Here is a 19,999-nt window from a genome sequence, read left to right as displayed (position 1 = left end):
TTGCAGAATCGTCTTGCTTTAGATATCCTTTTAGCAAAAGAGGGGGAAGTCTAAAAACGTTTGAAAGTTCAGGATGGTGTACTTATATACCAGATAATAGCAAAGATCTGGAGAAATATATAAGTAACATCACTACGATTCATCAAGAGATTGAGAATCTGACTGAAGGAGGAGTTTGGGAAAAGGTTGGCAAGGGATTTAGTCAAGTGGGAGGTTGGTTTGCAAATTTGGGAAAGGGTTTTCTTGGCTATGTTTTAAAACCTCTCATAATAATTGTGGTTTGCTTGGTCTGTTTGTGGGGTTTAGTTAGGGCTTACAAGTGGTATAAATCCAACAGGATTGAGAGGCCGCTGAGAGAGCAAGAGAGGAAGATGGAAAGACTGCATGACAGTCAATATCAGAATCTTAAAAACATGGAGCGGCTCAGACGAGGAAGAATGGCAACAAGTTCTGTATAAGTTGGCTCTTACTACAAGGAAGGTGAGATTTTGGTGATGACAATAGTCATCAAAGGGGGTAACTGATAGAGCGCCATGTTATTCTGACATTTGTAGGGGTGCATCATAACCACTGATAGTCAGCACCAGCATAATCAGAGGACTGTATTAACGTGTAACCATTAGGAATGCAGTACTAAAACAGCATATTTTAGTGTGATTAGAAATGTAACGATGTTGTTTATGTAGACCAAAGTAGAGTCTAATCGAAGATGTACTTTAGATGATGCAGAATGTATTCGTTTATGTATAAAGTGATGCATTAGGATTAAACGTGCACCATATTAAAAGTTTGCATGTGTAGATTTGCTTATTCATGTAAAGAATTGTAATGCATTAGATGAATGTGAATGTAATGTTTATAACTTGTTAAACGTGTAAAGGCCTGATCGCATACACCTTCAAGAAAAGGCCTATTTGTGAGTTCTTATGTTAGCTGAATATTGTAGGCCCGAAAATGTATTTTCCTTATGAAGGCTCTTTTTCTTAGTTGAATGTAGACTGTAGAATTTGTGTGCGTGCAAGGTCGATTTGCTCACAGGCATTTCTGTTGCAGGTTCAAGGACACATGTCTCGTTAGGCAGAATAACCCTTTTGTTTTAGGAGTTAGGATGGTAGGGGAAGGTGCCATGGGAGTATACTGGAATGTATATATGATACTTTAATCGGAGAAGGTGCCTGGGGCTGAAGGATAACCTAACGTTTTCTGGATGAAGTCAGAGTTTTGAAGGAAAATCACTAGAAGAAGACCTGCCCGAAGGGGTGTGTGAAGGGTGTGTTCTACTGTTTTGGGATTTTGTATTAGGGACAGTGCCCCGAGAGAGGAGGGTCAGAATATAGGATGAGGACTAGAGGGGGAGCTAGAAGGAGCATCTTAGAACTAGCTCACTAGCTTCGGCTACTTACCTAGGCAAAGTGAGTGTCTACTTCTAAGGAAGTCTTCACTGCTGACACCGTTTTCTCTTGCCGGGGAATGACGCTAAGTACGGATGCCACTTTAGCGATAGTGTAGAAACAGATTAATATCTCTTTCTTTCTTTAGGTCAATGCAGTCCAAGATCCAAATTGGGACTGTAATTGTTTGCCTGAGGCTTTTAGAAATAACCCTTATCATTATTCTGAGTCGGATGAGACTCCTACGTAGGATTATGTTTGTATTAGTGCCCATTTATTTTCTTAATTTCTTGCTGAGGTGCTTGTACGTTCAGTTATTTTTGGCTTTGTAATAAACCTCCAAAACTTTACCTTGGTAGTCAGTAGTTCCTTTGAATTAGATTGATTAGGTCATGGATATAATTGTGAATGAAAAGTATTTCTTCCCTTTTCACTTCTTAGCAGACAAAAAGGTCTGGTGGATAGAGGATTCGCAAGATAGGTTAGATCAGGTCAAAAATTGAAACAAGAATCTGGCATCATCACCTGCCACCCCAAGCCATTATTGAAGCTCCTTTGGGGACTGAAATAGTCTGAATTGTCACACCTGTAGGAGTGTGATGGTTGGTAGTAGTGTTGTTACAATTGTTGATAGCATGGGAGGGGCAATCTGTGGTGCATGCGGCAGTGGCCTCCTGATGAGAGCCCTGGCATTTATTTTTTTACAACTTAAGCACAGGGTGTGAAGGGCATGCCACTATCATCTAGCATATTGCTATCTGGTCTAGATGCATTTAATTTATCAAATGTTCTCAAGTTTGTGTCCAATTGAGTTTACTCTAGAGCTGTAGTCAATGACTAATGGCCTTTTTGCTATACATTTGGAACATTGGAATGAACCCTACCAATGCTAATTTGGTAACTTACTTTAAGCTAGCAGCAAGTGTAAAAAGTGATTGCTCATAAGTTATGGCATGATTGTGGCTCCATGCATATAACTTTCAACTTTTAAGCTCTGCATCAATGATATTATATCTAATTCTGAAACACCTGGGTCTTGTTTGCAAAAATAATTTCCAAGCACATGATGCTACTCTTGAGATCCTCGAAGGTTTCAATCAAGCATTTGCCTCATAATATTTGACAGCAGCACTGTAATATGTATGACATAAAGATTAAGATGGCCTTTAATGACCCGCATAGCCTAAGGCAGAAGGGTCATAATGCTATTAGATCATTCTGCCACTGTTCTAAATTGAACAGGGAGAATCAGAAATACAAGAATTGGAATGTTGGAACAATTGCTATTCCAGTCATTATTGGCCCTCTGCCACTCTATTGTGTTCAATTGACTTCTCAACTTATCAGTGTTCACATACAAATGACACGTGTGCACGGCTGCGAGAATACCAGGCAACTCAAAAACGGCTATAGTGGTATCCCCAGGAGGAAACTGCTCCAGGTGACTGATGAGGGAAAGCGAGTTGCTCAAGGCGGAATGTTTATGCTGTAAAACAAAACTCTTCCATAAATACTTGAATTAACATGCAAATCGAGCTTGATGAACTCAAAACTAAAGAATATACAAAACCAGCCTTCAAAGACAGCAATATATGGCATGAAAACACTGCTGTCAAGTGCATCACTAATTCTAGTACATCTTCCAATACGTGTATATTTACTTCACTTATAAACTCATTTAAAACAATAGTGAAGTACAGGAGGCTCAGGATGTTTCATTTAACATTTATATAATTATGTTCTGTCACAAGTGGCACCTGCTTACACACTTTTCCCCATGTTGATTTCACCTAAAACATAATTCAAAATGACAGAAACTGCACCAGTTTCATCATTGCAAAAATTCAAACATTCGAACTGTTTGGGCTTTTTGTTTTGATCGAATCAACATGCTGCACTCCAACCTGCTTTAATGTTTGCAATACTTTAATTAGGACTGTTTATATGTAGTCATTTACATTGCCAAAGGGATTATGCGCAATGAGAATCTAATTTGTACCATAGATGAGAGTGGCCCTTCTTTACTGGAACAGAGTAACTAAACAGAGTTATTTTTATTGTGGGTGGTCCCGGCTACGTTTTTCAGTCTTCAATTTGTGTCTAGAAGAGGTACAATATATTAGGATGTTTCAAACGGATATGTGTAAAATGTTTTTGTTATAGCCATATTCAATATTCAAGATCAGAATGAATGTTTCCTTTTTATAACTGTATACAAGGGAGATTAATACAAAATGTAAATTGACTGCAACCCAGATTCTCTGGTATAGTTTTTTTTTTAAACAGTCAACTTTATTTGAGAACACAAAAGAAACAATCTGACCATGTTATACTTTTTGGGAAAGCTTATTTTATACAGCTAATATTTAAATAACAGATTAACATTGGAAGTGCTGGCAAAGCATTTGACTCAAATAATTTATAAGACCACAAAACACCAGCATTTTAGAAGTTACATTTTTTTTGTAAAATAACACATTAGTAAGTCTCTCTTTTTTGTACCAAAATACAGTTTCCAAACAATAAAAATAAAAATACTTTTATTCTTTTCTTATAACAGGCAATATCATGAAGATAAAACTGCAGCATCAATATAATCTCAGTTATCAGTGAAAGTATTTAGAACCAACATATTATTACACTATTCTTTTTCTTGTTAAAAACACTGCAAAGAAGGAATGTGTGTTTTTGAGCGGACTATAATTTGAAGGTTGTGGTAGAAGTGTTCGACGTAATAGCTGTTTCTGATTATCTGCTCTAACAAAACAATGTAAAGTACAGGTAGGCTGAGCCTCTGAAAGGGTTAAAAAAATAAAGTACAATTTATTACAAGGTCTTTAAACATTCAGCATAACACATCCTTTGCAAGGTGTTTGTATCTCTTAGTGATACTGCACTATGTTTTGGTAGTTGATGTTTAAAGTAGAAAGTAACTTTTGATCATGTAGCTAACAAAATAAGAGTATTTGAATGGCTTTCCGGTCCTTTCCTATGTGTATGTAGCAATACATATGTCAGTGGAATAGCAAGAAGTGTGCCATGGGCCCTAAAGTAGGGAATAAATGGTGCATCTGCTCTTCGAGTGGAATAGTAAGATACAGGCTTTATTGTTGTGCAATGGGCCCATCACCCCAATTGCTCTGGTACCACTGAGGCTGCTGCACTAATAATAGCTAAACCCCTGACATATGTCAATGAACGTACTGAATGCTGGCTCACATGGCATGAAATAAAGCACAGGATATCACAATATATTTCACCATAGGAGTAATGATAGACCCTTTTGAAGATCGAACAGAAAGAATGAATGTCTTTGGTATAGCCATGTAATATAGAATGTATACATCTTTGGTCAAGCCACATAACTTATTTTGGAAATAACACAGAATGCATTCTCCACCTTTACAATTAAGGCCCATAATTTACACGGCTTTGGTACTATCTGAGCAAGTGGCTTGACATCAACTACATTTCCACCATTTGATGAAGAGTTAAAATCTTATATTATAGACCTATAAGTTGCATCAGACAAGGTTATTTTAGCCTACCCTTAAAAAGGAGGAGCTTTAAGATTGCATGTGTCACACTGGAAAATAACCAAGGATATACAGGCTGATATATTCTCAATGAAGGCATGCACATTATATGAATGAATATGTTCTATTTCATAATACCATACCAAGACCAACAATCACATCTAGGTTACTACAGTGTCTTTCTTGGGGAAGTCGAAACCGGTGTTGCGATGATTAAGCGTAACCCCACGGCAGCTTCTATTAGGGCCTTGTCGCGTGCAATTGTCGCCATGGACGCGCTGCCCTGCTTGCTTTGCACAAGTGTAAACCAACATGGAAGAACAACAGACTGGGCAAACTGTCTGAGTCTGCATAGAGAATGTTACTACACCATTCACTCTGTTAGTTTCGCATTTCAAGATAAGGAGCTAATTTTAGAAGTTGTATTCCAAACAATTTATGCAGCTGGTATTAAAATGTCTAATTGATAGTCAGAGGGCTAGGAACACGAAATATAGGCAGTGAAGGAACAGCTTAAAACAAGAAGAAAGATATTTAACATCCTATTAAATAAATAATTTAAAAAAGAAAGGCACGAAAAGAGAATACACAGGCATACCATACAATTTGTTTTGTTAGAACAGCTTTAAATGTGTTTATGTTGCATAATCCCATCCATTCTCCCACAATGCCATGCCAGAAACTCCCTTATTGCGCCACACGGTCCAGGCGCTTCCAGTACATGCTTGCGTGTCTGTCTGTTCCCTGGATCACTGGGGCCCGAAAGAGCAGTTGAGGGCTTTGATATGAGTTAGTTTTCCATAAATAACTTCCCCAAAGATTCTTCTGAAGATTGTCTCTCGCGCCCCCTAGATTCCTGCACAGGATACAAAAAAAATAGTCGACCACGTTGCGAACGTCTTCCATCTCAGTCGAGTACCCCCGGTCTGCATTATTAGATACGACACAGAACGAAGTCAGATTTGTTCCTGTGCCAACCGTGAGTTCAAACAGACAGTCAGTTTGTATGCACTGTTCTTTTGCAGTTCACTGTATGGCGGCTCCAGGAGCAGATCCCCAGCTTCTCTTGGCAAAAGACCCTGCAGTTCCCCTGCGGCCCCACACACAGTTCCTTCATCTAGTATAAACGTCTGTCGATCTGCATCGGAAGAAAGTGAGCGGAGGTGTTTTTCCGTTTTGTTTTCTGTCCTCGCTTGGGTTTTCCCTTCCCATTTAAGGCTACAAACATTTGCCTTTGCTTGTGCCTCCATTTGCAGGAGGCGTATGTGTTGTATTTGTTTTCCTCCATCCGTTCCTTCAGCTCACAGTCTGTAGTAAATTCTCTCTGAGGGAAAAAAAATATATATACATTGAGTAAATACGCCATCCTGCACGCTAACCACAATTTAGAAACACACAGGTAATCCAACCATTGCAAACAGAATCTATCATGGCGTCGATTCATAGATAAAGGACAGCTGCGACTGTAGGCTTACATCCCTATCGCTCATATCTTTCAAATTACTGAAGTGATAAATGTGCATTTCAGTGTACGAGGAGAGCTCCAGTAAATAAAACTGTATTTTGTCTGAGTGTGGAATCATTGTTCTGTTCCTGGAACCAATGAAATAGAACAGAGGTCTTAAAACGGTTTTGCTCTGTCCGAGCACCCCCCCCACCCCACGTGATGTTTTGAAATCAAGCCTATTGCCAACATTTTATGGCAATAATTATGTAGCAGGAGCGGCAGATCTGAGCAGAGGAGGTGGGGCTTAGAGACTTATTTCAGGGGAATCTATTCTGAAGTTAAAAATGAAATCCCCTCACTGCAGCCCCCTCTCTCCCTTCTCTCTGAGGCCTTAGCAAGGTGTGTCCTTTCCGCCCCTCTGAAAACATGTTCATGGCCCAAAACAACACGGGACAGCAAAGGTGAACCAGGCCCTAAAGCAACACGGGACAGCAAAGGTGAACCAGGCCCTAATGCAACACGGGACAGCAAAGGTGAACCGGGCCCTAATGCAACACGGGACAGCAAAGGTGAACCACGGGACAGCAAAGGTGAACCAGGCCCTAAAGCAACACGGGACAGCAAAGGTGAACCAGGCCCTAATGCAACACGGGACAGCAAAGGTGAACCAGGCCCTAAAGCAACACGGGACAGCAAAGGTGAACCAGGCCCTAATGCAACACGGGACAGCAAAGGTGAACCAGGCCCTAAAGCAACACGGGACAGCAAAGGTGAACCAGGCCCTAATGCAACACGGGACAGCAAAGGTGAACCAGGCCCTAATGCAACACGGGACAGCAAATGTGAACCAGGCCCTAAAGCAACACGGGACAGCAAAGGTGAACCAGGCCCTAATGCAACACGGGACAGCAAAGGTGAACCAGGCCCTAAAGCAACACGGGACAGCAAAGGTGAACCAGGCCCTAATGCAACACAGGACAGCAAAGGTGAACGTGCACGTGCGAAACAAATAATACCTAAAACCTTGCCAGCTTCGTACTTCACTGGGCCATCACTCAAATGGCCAAGGCCAAAAGCAGGCTATCTACTCTTTTATGTTAACTAAAAGAGGGACTATCACTTTTAAGCCTGAGACCCAAAGCTGGCTATCAACTACTTTTTGTAATAAAAAGAGGTAAAAGGTCCCACATTTCACCGGTTACTTGGGCCTTTTTCCATGTGCCGCAAGGGTGACTTGGACTACAATTCAAGCAAGAAAAATAGGCCCTGTTACATTTTTGCTAATAAAACAGACATCATTTGAGTGGCATTGCCCCTCATACTCTGACCCTGGTGCCACTGCACCTGCTGTACTATTGGCAGTGACGATCCTTTAAAAAAATGGATCCAATGTCTCCCTGCCTTTATCATGGCACCACTTTAAGGAACCTGTCTCTGCCCATGTGTAAACAAAACATTTAACTCCCACATAGCAACCTCTACCCTGGTCAATATCTTTGATGCTAGGCATAGATCTCACTCTTCCTCTTTCTCCCAGAACATGGCTCTGGGTCTGAATGAGATCCTGCTGGTCCTCTCTCTGCTACTATCCACTTCAACTCAACTGAAAGGCCATTTGAACAGAGGTCGAAGTGAGGGTATCAACATGCCCAGTGTGTATACCTTTTATTAAAAAACAACAATCCCTTAGCAGTTAATGCAGACCTTGAGGTACCTTCGGGTGAAAATGAGGGAAGGCAGGTTGGAGAGGGTTTGGGGCTTTCCTGTGCTGGGACAGAGAGCTAAAGAAGAAACAGGCCATCTCACCAGGGTACTGGCTTCCTGAAAGACACGGAAATGTGTGCATGTGATTTATCACCAAATGCAAAGGCTGCTAGGGACCCTAAGACACTTACATTTTTAAGGAGACTTTGAGAGGTAATGTAAGAGTGTTATACACTGAGTTCTGGAAAGCGTGCTTTTGAAGGACACATAAAAATATTGGCACTAGGTACAATCTATTTATGAACAAAATATATACTTTGAAAGCACTTTTATCTTAAACATTAAGGGTTTGATGTATCAAAGGGTTTTTCCCATTCTGTGGCCATGGGAAAATGTGTTAGTACATATAGGACCATATCATTTTGTGCCAACCTATTTTATACTGTGCGTAAAACAATTTTAAAAATACTCACCATTGACAGTGTATTTTGTTACATGGTGGGATATTGCAGCACAATAAATACAAAAGCCACTATTCCCCAATACGACAATCAGAATTCGCTTCTATGACGCTCACACATACAAGATCTGCAGTGATCGCATCACTGCTCCTGTGTTGTCAAATATCTTTTCAAGTATATTATAAAAGCATTTACCACAAACATGCACAATTTATACCTGACTCACAAAGTGTGAAAAGGTAAACGTGCATTATAGCACTGGCCACATTGTGCAGATGTACTTTTGAGCTTAGTTCATGCTAACAGGGATGTTTGGTGTGAGAAGTTGGCCCGATATGCAACGTTCGCTATTCTAGCGACCGCTATGTATCGTTCCAACGACCCTTATGGTGTTTGGTTGTAAGTCAACCTATAGACCAGCTATCCTAGTAGCGTGGATACGAGCAGTCTAAGGCTAAAGACTCGAGAGGGCGTGTTAAGCCAGCTGTTATACCACATATACCCCTTGAACACCCAGTGAAAGGACACCACACAAGTGTTATGAAAATAAACAGTATATTTATTAAGAATCACAACAGCCCTGTACTCTTTATGAGGACAGGGTACTAAGCACAAACCAAATCTCTTAGGAAAATACTTCAAGTGCACAATTAAAACAAGTGTCCGAAGACACGGAAAGTTTAGTGGTCTCGGGCGGACCCGATAAGGCAAGTCGGAAGCGAGGGACTCAGGACCCTAGAGTAAGGAGGCTATGCAGGCACCGAAATGCCGAAGTTACCTAGCCACGAGGGCTGCGGCTGCACAAGTCTTACAGGTGTCGGGGGTCTTCGCTGACGAGCCAGGAGCCGGAAGAAAAGGAGTTGCTGGCCGGCGACCAGTGATGAATAGTTCGTAGAGATCCAAGCCTGGATCAGAGATCGTTGATACCTGAAAGCAGAGGGGACCAAGTTCGTACTACTAGCCAGTAGTCAGAGGGTACCAGGAGGGCACCGGTTGGCCGTCACCTCGACCAGGTGAGTGGGCGACGCTAGGCTCTGCAGTCTCACGGACCAGGAGGCGTTGTCGGCGACCAGGATGGAGGTGCGAGCTGTCCCACGAAGGATGATGCTGTCGGCGTCGCTGGGGCCAGGATTGGGGCAACAAGCCTTGGCAGATCTCAGGGCCACGTGGTAGGCCTAAGATGGCGTCTTGAATGGACCAGGAGGGTCCGGGGTGCTCCTCTCGGAAAAGGGAGCAAGGGCCGATCTGGAGCAACCAGACCAGCAGAGTTGTTTGTCGGTCGTCGTCAAGGAAGGGCGCAAGCCAGCGGCTAGTGACCGGACAACGTGCTGAGCAGCGAGCAGAAGGGCCCCACGCAGATCGTGGAGATGCTGGGAGACTGCACTTCGGTGCTGGAGCGGCTCAGGGTCGGGGCTTCTCGGACCCCAGAGCACTCACCAGAGAATTGCTTCGATGGTCGTGCTGGTTAAGAGCGTGCAGGTTCTGATGATGGCCGGTCCCTCGAGGTCTCGTCGCACCCACAGATCACAGCTGAGCTGATGACGTGGGTAGAGGTCAGAGGTGCCAGGGAAGCCGGTTCTCGTCGAGCTGGGCCGTCGGATTCCTTGAGGAAGGACTTACAGCAAACCGCAGAGTTCTTAGATGGTGCCCGCTGATGCAGGGTGACTACTCCTTAGTCACAAGGGAGAAATCTTGAGAAGAGTCTCGAATGTCCTTTCGTAGAAAGTAGTTCTTGATTCAAAGATGATCTAATTTGGAAGGGTCCCCGCTCCGGCCTTTATTCTAAAGAAAGGGGTGGGTACATGACTAGGTCCTGCCCTAAGGGTGGGACCAGGAAGGGGGGTAGTTACACCCCTCTCCCCTGCCGGACTTTCCCCAGGCCAGGGCTGGTGCCCCTGGAACTGGTTCTAACCGGCAGATGCGTAGTGAGCACCGGGGTGCCACTCCGCAGTCACCTTCTCGCAAAAGCCCTACCTACCCAGAATACACAAACCCTGTCTGGGACGGTGCGAACACCGCCCTCGACAGGAAACCCTTTGTCCAAGCTCTCCTCGCTGGAAGGACTCCCAGCAGCATGAGGTCAGACTCGTGTCTGTGGTGGCAGCATCCATTTTGTGGAGCTGAGGCTTTAGTTAACTTTAACCGGGGTTCACAGTTACGTACATGCCGTGTCCCTCTAGAAGGGCGGAATGCTAACCTCGTCGCCAGAATTGGTGAGAGGGCAGCATCCCGATTCGTATGACACCTTACTCGACATGCCTTGATAACGCGACACCGAAGTTACCGATGTGGTACGCGTTATCATGGAACAGCCATTGGGTCTGGATTCCGCAAGCTGCAACCGGGCTCGGCTCGGGCCAGAACCTAGTTCACACGAGCCCACGCACTCTGCCTTCAGGATTGTCAAGGCCTGCCATAGGAGTGACTGATAGGAACTCGGGTGTCCATTGTATGGTTAGATATAGAGCTACTATACCTAAAGCAAAGGGTAATTACACGACTTTGCCCCAGCTGTCATGCAGCCAGTTGTGTCAAATTTAGGAGGCCAGCCAGGGGTGGCATAATACATGCTGCAGCCCCTGGCGGCCCTGGGTACACCTATGCCCTGCGTTACGGGGTCTGATAAGGTGGCCCAGTACCAATTGGAAATGCACCTAAGGTACATGGAATCCATTTTAAAGAGAGAGCAGTAGGCCTGGGGTCCTGATTGGCAGGATCCCAGGTCGACTATGTCAAAAACCAGCTAAAACACAGGGCAAAAAGTTGGGGGCAACCATAGTCAGGATGTACCTTCCTACACAACCCCCCCCCCCCCAAACGAAAGGAGATAAGGCTATCCTTGTCCAGGTAAGCCTCTATTACCTAAGTGGCCATATAAGGAAGGACCAGCTCTGGCTTGGTTTCCCCCTGTGTCATGGTCCACTAGGCAACCCCTCACCCTAAGGGTATCTGAGGGTCTCCACCATAGGGAATCTCTGTTTCTGGTGTGTCTTGGGAAAGTAAAAGGCTGATGCTGGGATGGAGTACTGAAGTGAGGCTCCTCTACCTTTGGGCTCAACTTCCTCCAATCACCATCCATCATGTGTGCCTTTCTTTCTTTAGCTGAGATGCACTGAGCTCTCAGGGTCAGCCTCTGGCTACCTAAAGCTGGAGGCTGAGTCCCTCTGTTTGGCTTACTGGAGGGACAGGTCAGGTCTGGGGTTTTTAGGCCCCATGTTTGGCTGTGCCCAACAGTGTCCAGCTGTGGGAGGTCCCTAACTACTTTTAAGGGGGATCCCTCAGGAGTCTGACTTATTTTCACTTGGCTAGGTTTACCAGCTTCAGTGATCCTAATCTGTTGATTAAGGGGTTCTTTTGGACAGGGGGCCCTTTGGGGTCCACCACTGGCCTCCCTGTTCTCTTCAGCCCTGGGCTGACTGAGACAGGGTAGAGAGGTGCAGGTTACCTGCTCCAGACTGGGTCCCACCTGGGAAGGGTCCACTGCCATCAGGGGCTCTGCCAGGCTAGGCCTAACTACCTCTGGGGCAGTTCCTTCAACAGGGGTAGAGTCAGTTCCCTGAGGAGGCTGGCTCTCACCTAGTGTCTGGGAGGGGGAAGACTCTTCTTCCTCCTCAATGCTCTCTGTTTGAGTGGAGTGATCCATTGTTTCAGGCTTCACAACCTCACTATCTGTTTGAGTAGAGGCTGAGACCATTTCAACCTTGCCAACCTTTTCAGGAGGGCACTCAGTCTGTGTTTGGGCTGTGACTGTCACAGCCCTCCTATCCTGTTCTGGAAAGTCTGTCTGAGCCTGGGCAGTGGCTACCACTGCCCTTCCAACCTTTTCAGGGAGGAATGGTGCTTGGACTGGGGCTGTAGCTATTACTGCCCCACTAACCTGTCTGGATAGGCCTATCATTCTGGAGTGAGTTTCTTGCTCCACCTCAGCCCATGCTGAGAGTTCCAGGTCGTTCCCCAGTAAGCAATCTACAGGTAGGTTATCTGTCACTGCCACTCTCATGGGCCCTGTGACATTACCCCAGCTGAGCTTGACCACTGCCATGGGATGCCTTCTCTTCACTCCATGAATGTCTGTCACCTGATAAGTAAAACCAGGGGTCAGTTGAGCAGAGGGGACCAGATGGTCACTCACCATGGTGAGGCTGGCCCCTGTGTCTCTGAATGCCTCAACTTTCTGACCATTCACTAAAACTTCTTGTCTATACTTTCCCAAAATGTGGGGTCCAGTAGTGAAGTTGGCAAACCCCATGCCAGTCTCACAGACAAGAGTGTGGTCAGGGAACCTGGCTAGGCCATAGTCCTCCTGATTGCCCAAAGTAATGCCCACCACATTCTTGGGGGCACTCCCACCACCTGGGGGATTACCACTAGTGGTAACAGGAGGTCTGGGAGTGTTACTTGGGGGTATGTTTTCCTTATTGCTATTTTTAGGGCACTTGGCATCACTTTTGTAATGGCCCACCTGTTTACAGGTATGGCAATAAGGTTTCTTCTGTTCTGAAGGAGTGTTCTGGGACCCACCACCCTTGTTGGAGTTTTGGGGCCCTTGGGAAGTCTTCTCTGTGGATTTATCCCCACCCTTCTCCTGAGGCTTGGTTGATTCCTTTTTCTGGTCACCACCCTGGTTTTTAGGCCTAACCCTGGTTCTGACCCATTTGTCTGCCCTCTTACCCAATTCCTGTGGAGAGGTCAGATCAGAGTCTACCAGGTGCTGATGTAATAACTGGTTCTGACAATTATTTAAGATTTGCTCCCTCATAATTAGATTATACAATCCTTTAAAATCAGTAACCTTACTACCCAGTAACCAGCCTTCAAAAGCCTTAGTGGCACAATCGACAAAGTCAGACCAATCTTGAGACTGCGTTTTCTGGGTATCCCGGAACAGCACCCTGTACTGCTCCGTGGTTAGGCCAAACCCTTCGACGAGTGTATTCTTCAAGACGTGGTAATTATTAGCATCCTCTACCCTTGTGGTGAGGAGCTTGTCTCTTCCTTTACCTTCACGGAAAACAGGCGATAGAAGCGCCGAACAGCGACCCTTTCGCTGCAACGTAGGAACCGGCATACAAACAATTGTGCCGCCATTGACGGCGAGGTAGACAGGCCACGCCTACCCCGAGGCCACGCCCACCCGCACCTTCTCCACCCATAAAAAATGTGCAATCACCGGACGCGCAGCGGACGGGCGCAGCGGGCGCGCCGTCAGCGCGCCGAAGGCGCGCCAAAGGCAAGCCCGTCTGGGCCCGTCCGGGCCCAGCCGGCCCTAGGACCAGACACTATGCCCAAATCACAGCCCCACCTATCCTACTCCCCGGATACCCTCCGTCTTTGGAACACAAAGAAAAACCCTCAGTGCGATTTCATTCTCAAGGATGACACCCCGTTCACAGGATGTCCCCTTTGCGACACCCACAAAGCTACGGAACCTAGCCATATGCTTCGACTGGGCCTTCTGAATTGCAGGTCGCTAGCAAAACACTCGCACGAGATTAACCTCCTCACTCTAACCCTCTCGTTAGACGCCCTATTTTTGACCGAAACCTGGCTGACCTCCAGCAACGGCTCGGACCTGGTCAATGCAACCCCCCCCGGCTATCAAGTCTGCTGCCTTGATAGACCAGTTGGAAGAGGTGGCGGGCTCGCCATTCTCTATAAAAGCAATTTCAGCTGCAGGATCAACGAGGGCACGGTCAAGGACTGTGAAAACTGTAACTTCACCCTCCAGATCTCCCCCACCACCTCACTATCGGGTCTGCTGGTATACCGACCACCAGGCGCGACAGGTGATTTCCCAAGCACGCTGATGGACCACATCCTTTTAAAAACAATAGAAACGCCCAACTTCCCCCTTCTAGGGGACTTGAACCTACACTTTCTAGACCCGGCAGACAACACGGCCGCCAACCTCCAAGCAGACCTCATGTCAGCTGACCTCCTGCTCCTGAACTCGAAACCCACGCACGAGAAAGGGCATCTCCTAGACCCAGTTTTCTCTAACATCAAAAATCTCCAAACCCAAGACCCTACCCCTCTTCCATGGACCGATCACTTTCTGGTCCCCATGCACTGGTCCTATCAGCCCGCCACGGTTCCTAAACAGAAAACCAAGATTCTAACCAGACGTTGGAACAAGCTAAGACCAGAAGAATGGGAAGTGAAGCTGAGGGAATCCGACGGCCCCCTCTCTACTGACCCTAACACCGCCGATAGAGATTTTAACAGCTGGCTCACCAACCCCCTAGACAGCCTCATCCCACTAACATGCTCCCTCAAGCATGTAAAAAGGATTAACCATGCCCCTTGGTACACTCCGGCCCTGAACATCCTCAGGAAGGAGTGCAAAAAGACGGAGCGGACTTGGAGAAAAAATAAATCGGCGACGAACAAAAACGCCTATCAAACAGCCATGAAGGCATACAAACAAGCCCTCCACAGCGCAAAAAGCTCCTTCTTTGAGGAAAGAATAAAGAACTCCTCGTGCTCTGCTAAGGAGACTTTTTCCATCCTTAAAGAGCTTCTACATGTCCCAGCCCCCCCGCAGATATCCTTGGACCCCAAAGCAGCCGAGGAGAAATGCGCCAACCTGGCTAATTTCTTTGATAATAAAATTAAGAAAATCCTTTCCTCCCTACCTACCACCAATCAGGCCACCCCCGGATCAGCCAAGGATTGTACCCTCACGTCAAGAAATCCCACGGACTCATCCGAACCCCCTCGTTTAGCCTTATTCGGACCATTCACGGAAGAAGAAGTGGCAACCACCCTAGCAGCCACGAAAAGTGGCGCTCCCAGCGACTCAGTGCCCGTACGGTTCACAAAAAACATCGCTCGGACCATTGCAGCTAGACTCACGGCCCTCATTAACACCTCGTTTACCCAAGGAGAAGTCCCTCAAAGCTGGAAGGAGGCCGTGGTCAAAGGTCTATTGAAGAAGCCGTCACTAGACCCCACGGACTTGTCCAACTATAGACCCATCTCGCTCCTCCCCTGGATAGGGAAGGTTGCAGAGAAGCTTGCAAATAAACAGCTGTCCCACTTCTTGGAGGCAAACCTTCTCCTAAAAAACTCCCAAACTGGCTTCAGACCAGGTCAGGGGACAGACACCGCCCTCCTGGCGGCCGTAGAAAAAGCGAGGGAAATCATTGACACAGGAGGATCAGTGGCAGTGGTCCTCCTGGACCTCAGCGCGGCATTCGACACTGTCAACCATCAGGTCCTAGCCCAGCGCCTAGACAACACAGGCATACAAGACAGTGCGCTGAGATGGCTTACATCTTTCCTCTCCCAACGCTCCTTCCAAGTTTGGGAAGGAGAAAGCCGCTCCCCCTCAATCCCCCTCCGGTGTGGAGTGCCTCAGGGCTCCTCACTGAGCCCCACGCTTTTCAACGTGTATATGACCCCACTGGAGGAGCTGGTCGCCCCATTCGGAGTCACGATCGTCAGCTACGCTGACGACACCCAGCTGGTGGTGACCCTCTCACACCCCAAGCTAAAGCCCTCCAACCTGCGTGACTGTCTCTCCACTGTCCACCAATGGATGAGCGACTCTGACCTAAAGCTCAACGGGTCAAAAACAGAGATCCTGCTCCTCGGCCACAAAACCTCGAGTCTCCCACCTGACATCTGGCCCGCCTGTATGGGTGACCCCCCCTCCCCCAAAACAGAGGTCAAGAGTCTAGGAGTGTGGCTGGAGACAGATCTCACCTTTAGGACTCAGGCTAGGAAAACAGCCGGCATCTGCTATGGGCTTCTTAGATCATGCAGAAAGGTACTTCCCCTACTACCATTCCAGTCTCGTCTCCTGCTAATTCAAGGTCTAGTGCTAGCAAGGCTAGACTACAGCAACGCTATTTACCTCGGAGCGCCGGAAGCCACCTACCAGATTTTACAAAAAACCCAAAATGCCGCAGCTCGCCTGCTCACAAACACCCCATCAAGAACATCGGCCAAATCGGCGTTGAGAAAACTTCACTGGCTCCCCGTGAGGGAAAGAGTCGCATTCAAGGCCCTCTGCCTGGCCCACAAGACCCTGCACAACGCTGGTCCCCCTATTCTGAGCACGTGGATCGCCCCATACAGACCGCCGAGAGCGCTCCGGTCCGAACAGGGAAACCTTATCGTTGTCCCTAGGGTGAAGAAAACCCGCTTTGGCGGTCGCAGATTCTCGGTAAACACGGCCAGAAAATGGAACGCTCTCCCCCCGAACCTCAGAGCGGAACCAAACCTCCTAAGATTTAGGAAGTCCCTCAAAACCCTCCTCTTCCCTTGAGCTACTTGAAGTTTCCCTTGCCCCCCCCCCCTTAGGAGTACGAGGTTTCAGCGCTGGGATACTCGAGGGTGACTACGCGCTCTATAAAAACCTAAAATAAATAAAATAATAATAATAATAATAAATAAAGGAGAGCCACAAGTTAGCTGCCCACTGACTCTGGGGAACACCTTGCACAGTGCAGGCCCTCTCCAAAGCAGTAATCCATTTGTGGATGTCGTCCCCTTGTTTAAAGGGGGGCACTATCTTACCAAGGTGTTTCGTATCAAAACTCCTTTCCCTATTGCTAGGTATAATGCTGCCACCAGTGGGGACTGCCCCACTTAACTGTTGCTCTCTAGCAAAGGCAAGCCTCTCTTTGGCCAGGGCCAGTTCTTCCCTTTCAATCCTCAGATTAGCTGCCCTTTCCTTAGCTTCATACACTCTCCTCTGAGGGGACGTCATCCCTCTTTGAGAAGAGTTGTGAGAGCCATTGGTTTGAAGGGATCTGCCAGAGTCTCTTGACAGAGATCGGGCTCGTCCATTCCCAATGTTAAGCTGACCTGATAGTGGCCCCAGGGGTCCCCCAGTACCACTGTCATGTTTGCTTAAGTTGGACCTGCTTAGTCTAACGACTTCTACCTGTCCCTTATCTGCCTCATCCCCAGAGGGATCCTCATCCTCATCATCCTCCACATCTTCGTTCTCAGTTGCGAGGTGGATGAGGTCAGGATCGTCTCTGGTTCCCTCGAGGGGAGGCATGTCTCCTTCTGGATTAGAAGAGCTGGGAAGGGTCTCAGCTTTTCTGGCATCATAAGTCTCCAAGAGACCAATCAGAAAGGACGTTGTGGGGTTAGACCCCTGCTTGATCTTCCTGGAGTGACACACTTGTCTTAACTCCTTGAAGCTCAGCACAGTATATCTTGAAGGGATGACCTGTGGAGGGTCAACTGACACAAGGGGAGACTCAGAGTTTCCTCCTTTGTCCGACATACTGTTTCTAGTGTGGTGTAAGTGATGCACCTACCTACACTATGTGTTTACCTACTGATCCCTTGCTAAGAGTTGCAGCCAAGGTGTGCTAAGCCTTGAGGAGCTACAACAGCTGGTTCAGTAGAACTCAGAGTATTCTAAGCTTTAGTTATATGTACTAACAGTACTTATGTGATCTTTCAACAAGATATTCTTAGGATACGTGTGGTAAAACAACAGCAAGCTCAAATCCCAACCGCTGCTCACCAATGTGAGAAGTTGGCCCGATATGCAACGTTCGCTATTCTAGCAACCGCTATGTATCGTTCCAACGACCCTTATGGTGTTTGGTTGTAAGTCAACCTATAGACCAGCTATCCTAGTAGCGTGGATACGAGCAGTCTAAGGCTAAAGACTCGAGAGGGCGTGTTAAGCCAGCTGTTATACCACATATACCCCTTGAACACCCAGTGAAAGGACACCACACAAGTGTTATGAAAATAAACAGTATATTTATTAAGAATCACAACAGCCCTGTACTCTTTATGAGGACAGGGTACTAAGCACAAACCAAATCTCTTAGGAAAATACTTCAAGTGCACAATTAAAACAAGTGTCCGAAGACACGGAAAGTTTAGTGGTCTCGGGCGGACCCGATAAGGCAAGTCGGAAGCGAGGGACTCAGGACCCTAGAGTAAGGAGGCTATGCAGGCACCGAAATGCCGAAGTTACCTAGCCACGAGGGCTGCGGCTGCACAAGTCTTACAGGCGTCGGGGGTCTTCGCTGACGAGCCAGGAGCCGGAAGAAAAGGAGTTGCTGGCCGGCGACCAGTGATGAATAGTTCGTAGAGATCCAAGCCTGGATCAGAGATCGTTGATACCTGAAAGCAGAGGGGACCAAGTTCGTACTACTAGCCAGTAGTCAGAGGGTACCAGGAGGGCACCGGTTGGCCGTCACCTCGACCAGGTGAGTGGGCGACGCTAGGCTCTGCAGTCTCACGGACCAGGAGGCGTTGTCGGCGACCAGGATGGAGGTGCGAGCTGTCCCACGAAGGATGATGCTGTCGGCGTCGCTGGGCCCAGGATTGGGGCAACAAGCCTTGGCAGATCTCAGGGCCACGTGGTAGGCCTAAGATGGCGTATTGAATGGACCAAGAGGGTCCGGGGTGCTCCTCTCGGAAAAGGGAGCAAGGGCCAATCTGGAGCAACCAGACCAGCAGAGTTGTTTGTCGGTCGTCGTCAAGGAAGGGCACAAGCCAGCGGCTAGTGACCGGACAACGTGCTGAGCAGCGAGCAGAAGGGCCCCACGCAGATCGTGGAGATGCTGGGAGACTGCACTTCGGTGCTGGAGCGGCTCAGGGTCGGGGCTTCTCAGACCCCAGAGCACTCACCAGAGAATTGCTTTGATGGTCGTGCTGGTTAAGAGCGTGCAGGTTCTGATGATGGCCGGTCCCTCGAGGTCTCGTCGCATCCACAGATCACAGCTGAGCTGATGATGTGGGTAGAGGTCAGAGGTGCCAGGGAAGCCGGTTCTCGTCGAGCTGGGCTGTCGGATTCCTTGAGGAAGGACTTACAGCAAACCGCAGAGTTCTTAGATGGTGCCCGCTGATGCAGGGTGACTACTCCTTAGTCACAAGGGAGAAATCTTGAGAAGAGTCTCGAATGTCCTTTCGTAGAAAGTAGTTCTTGATTCAAAGATGATCTAATTTGGAAGGGTCCCCGCTCCGGCCTTTATTCTAAAGAAAGCGGTGGGTACATGACTAGGTCCTGCCCTAAGGGTGGGACCAGGAAGGGGGGTAGTTACACCCCTCTCCCCTGCCGGACTTTCCCCAGGCCAGGGCTGGTGCCCCTGGAACTGGTTCTAACCGGCAGATGCGTAGTGAGCACCGGGGTGCCACTCCGCAGTCACCTTCTCGCAAAAGCCCTACCTACCCAGAATAAACAAACCCTGTCTGGGACGGTGCGAACACCGCCCTAGACAGGAAACCCTTTGTCCAAGCTCTCCTCGCTGGAAGGACTCCCAGCAGCAGGAGGTCAGACTCATGTCTGTGGTGGCAGCATCCATTTTGTGGAGCTGAGGCTTTAGTTAACTTTAACCGGGGTTCACAGTTACGTACATGCCGTGTCCCTCTAGAAGGGCGGAATGCTAACCTCGTCGCCAGAATTGGTGAGAGGGCAGCATCCCGATTCGTATGACACCTTACTCGACATGCCTTGATAACGCGACACCGAAGTTA

At 47.5% G+C, this 19,999-nt stretch overlaps 1 protein-coding gene across 1 annotated transcript in view; it reads right to left on the bottom strand.

Annotated features, from left to right (window-relative positions):
• Positions 1-3,104: 3,104 nt before the first annotated feature.
• The window catches only part of FGF10 (fibroblast growth factor 10), a 275,907-nt gene continuing 259,012 nt past the window's right edge, over positions 3,105-19,999 (bottom strand). The window contains exon 3 of the mRNA XM_086960608.1: positions 3,105-6,251. Within this exon, the coding sequence (XP_086816734.1) occupies positions 6,045-6,251 (207 nt within the window). The 3' untranslated portion in view covers positions 3,105-6,044. The remainder of the gene's footprint in view (positions 6,252-19,999) is intronic.

The sequence above is a fragment of the Lissotriton vulgaris genome, chromosome 3_1, assembly GCF_964263255.1.
Source record: "Lissotriton vulgaris chromosome 3_1, aLisVul1.2, whole genome shotgun sequence".
NCBI classification, from domain to species: domain Eukaryota; kingdom Metazoa; phylum Chordata; class Amphibia; order Caudata; family Salamandridae; genus Lissotriton; species Lissotriton vulgaris.
The sequence above is the reverse complement of the archived record's forward strand: the minus strand, read 5'-3'. Positions and strand labels throughout refer to the sequence as shown.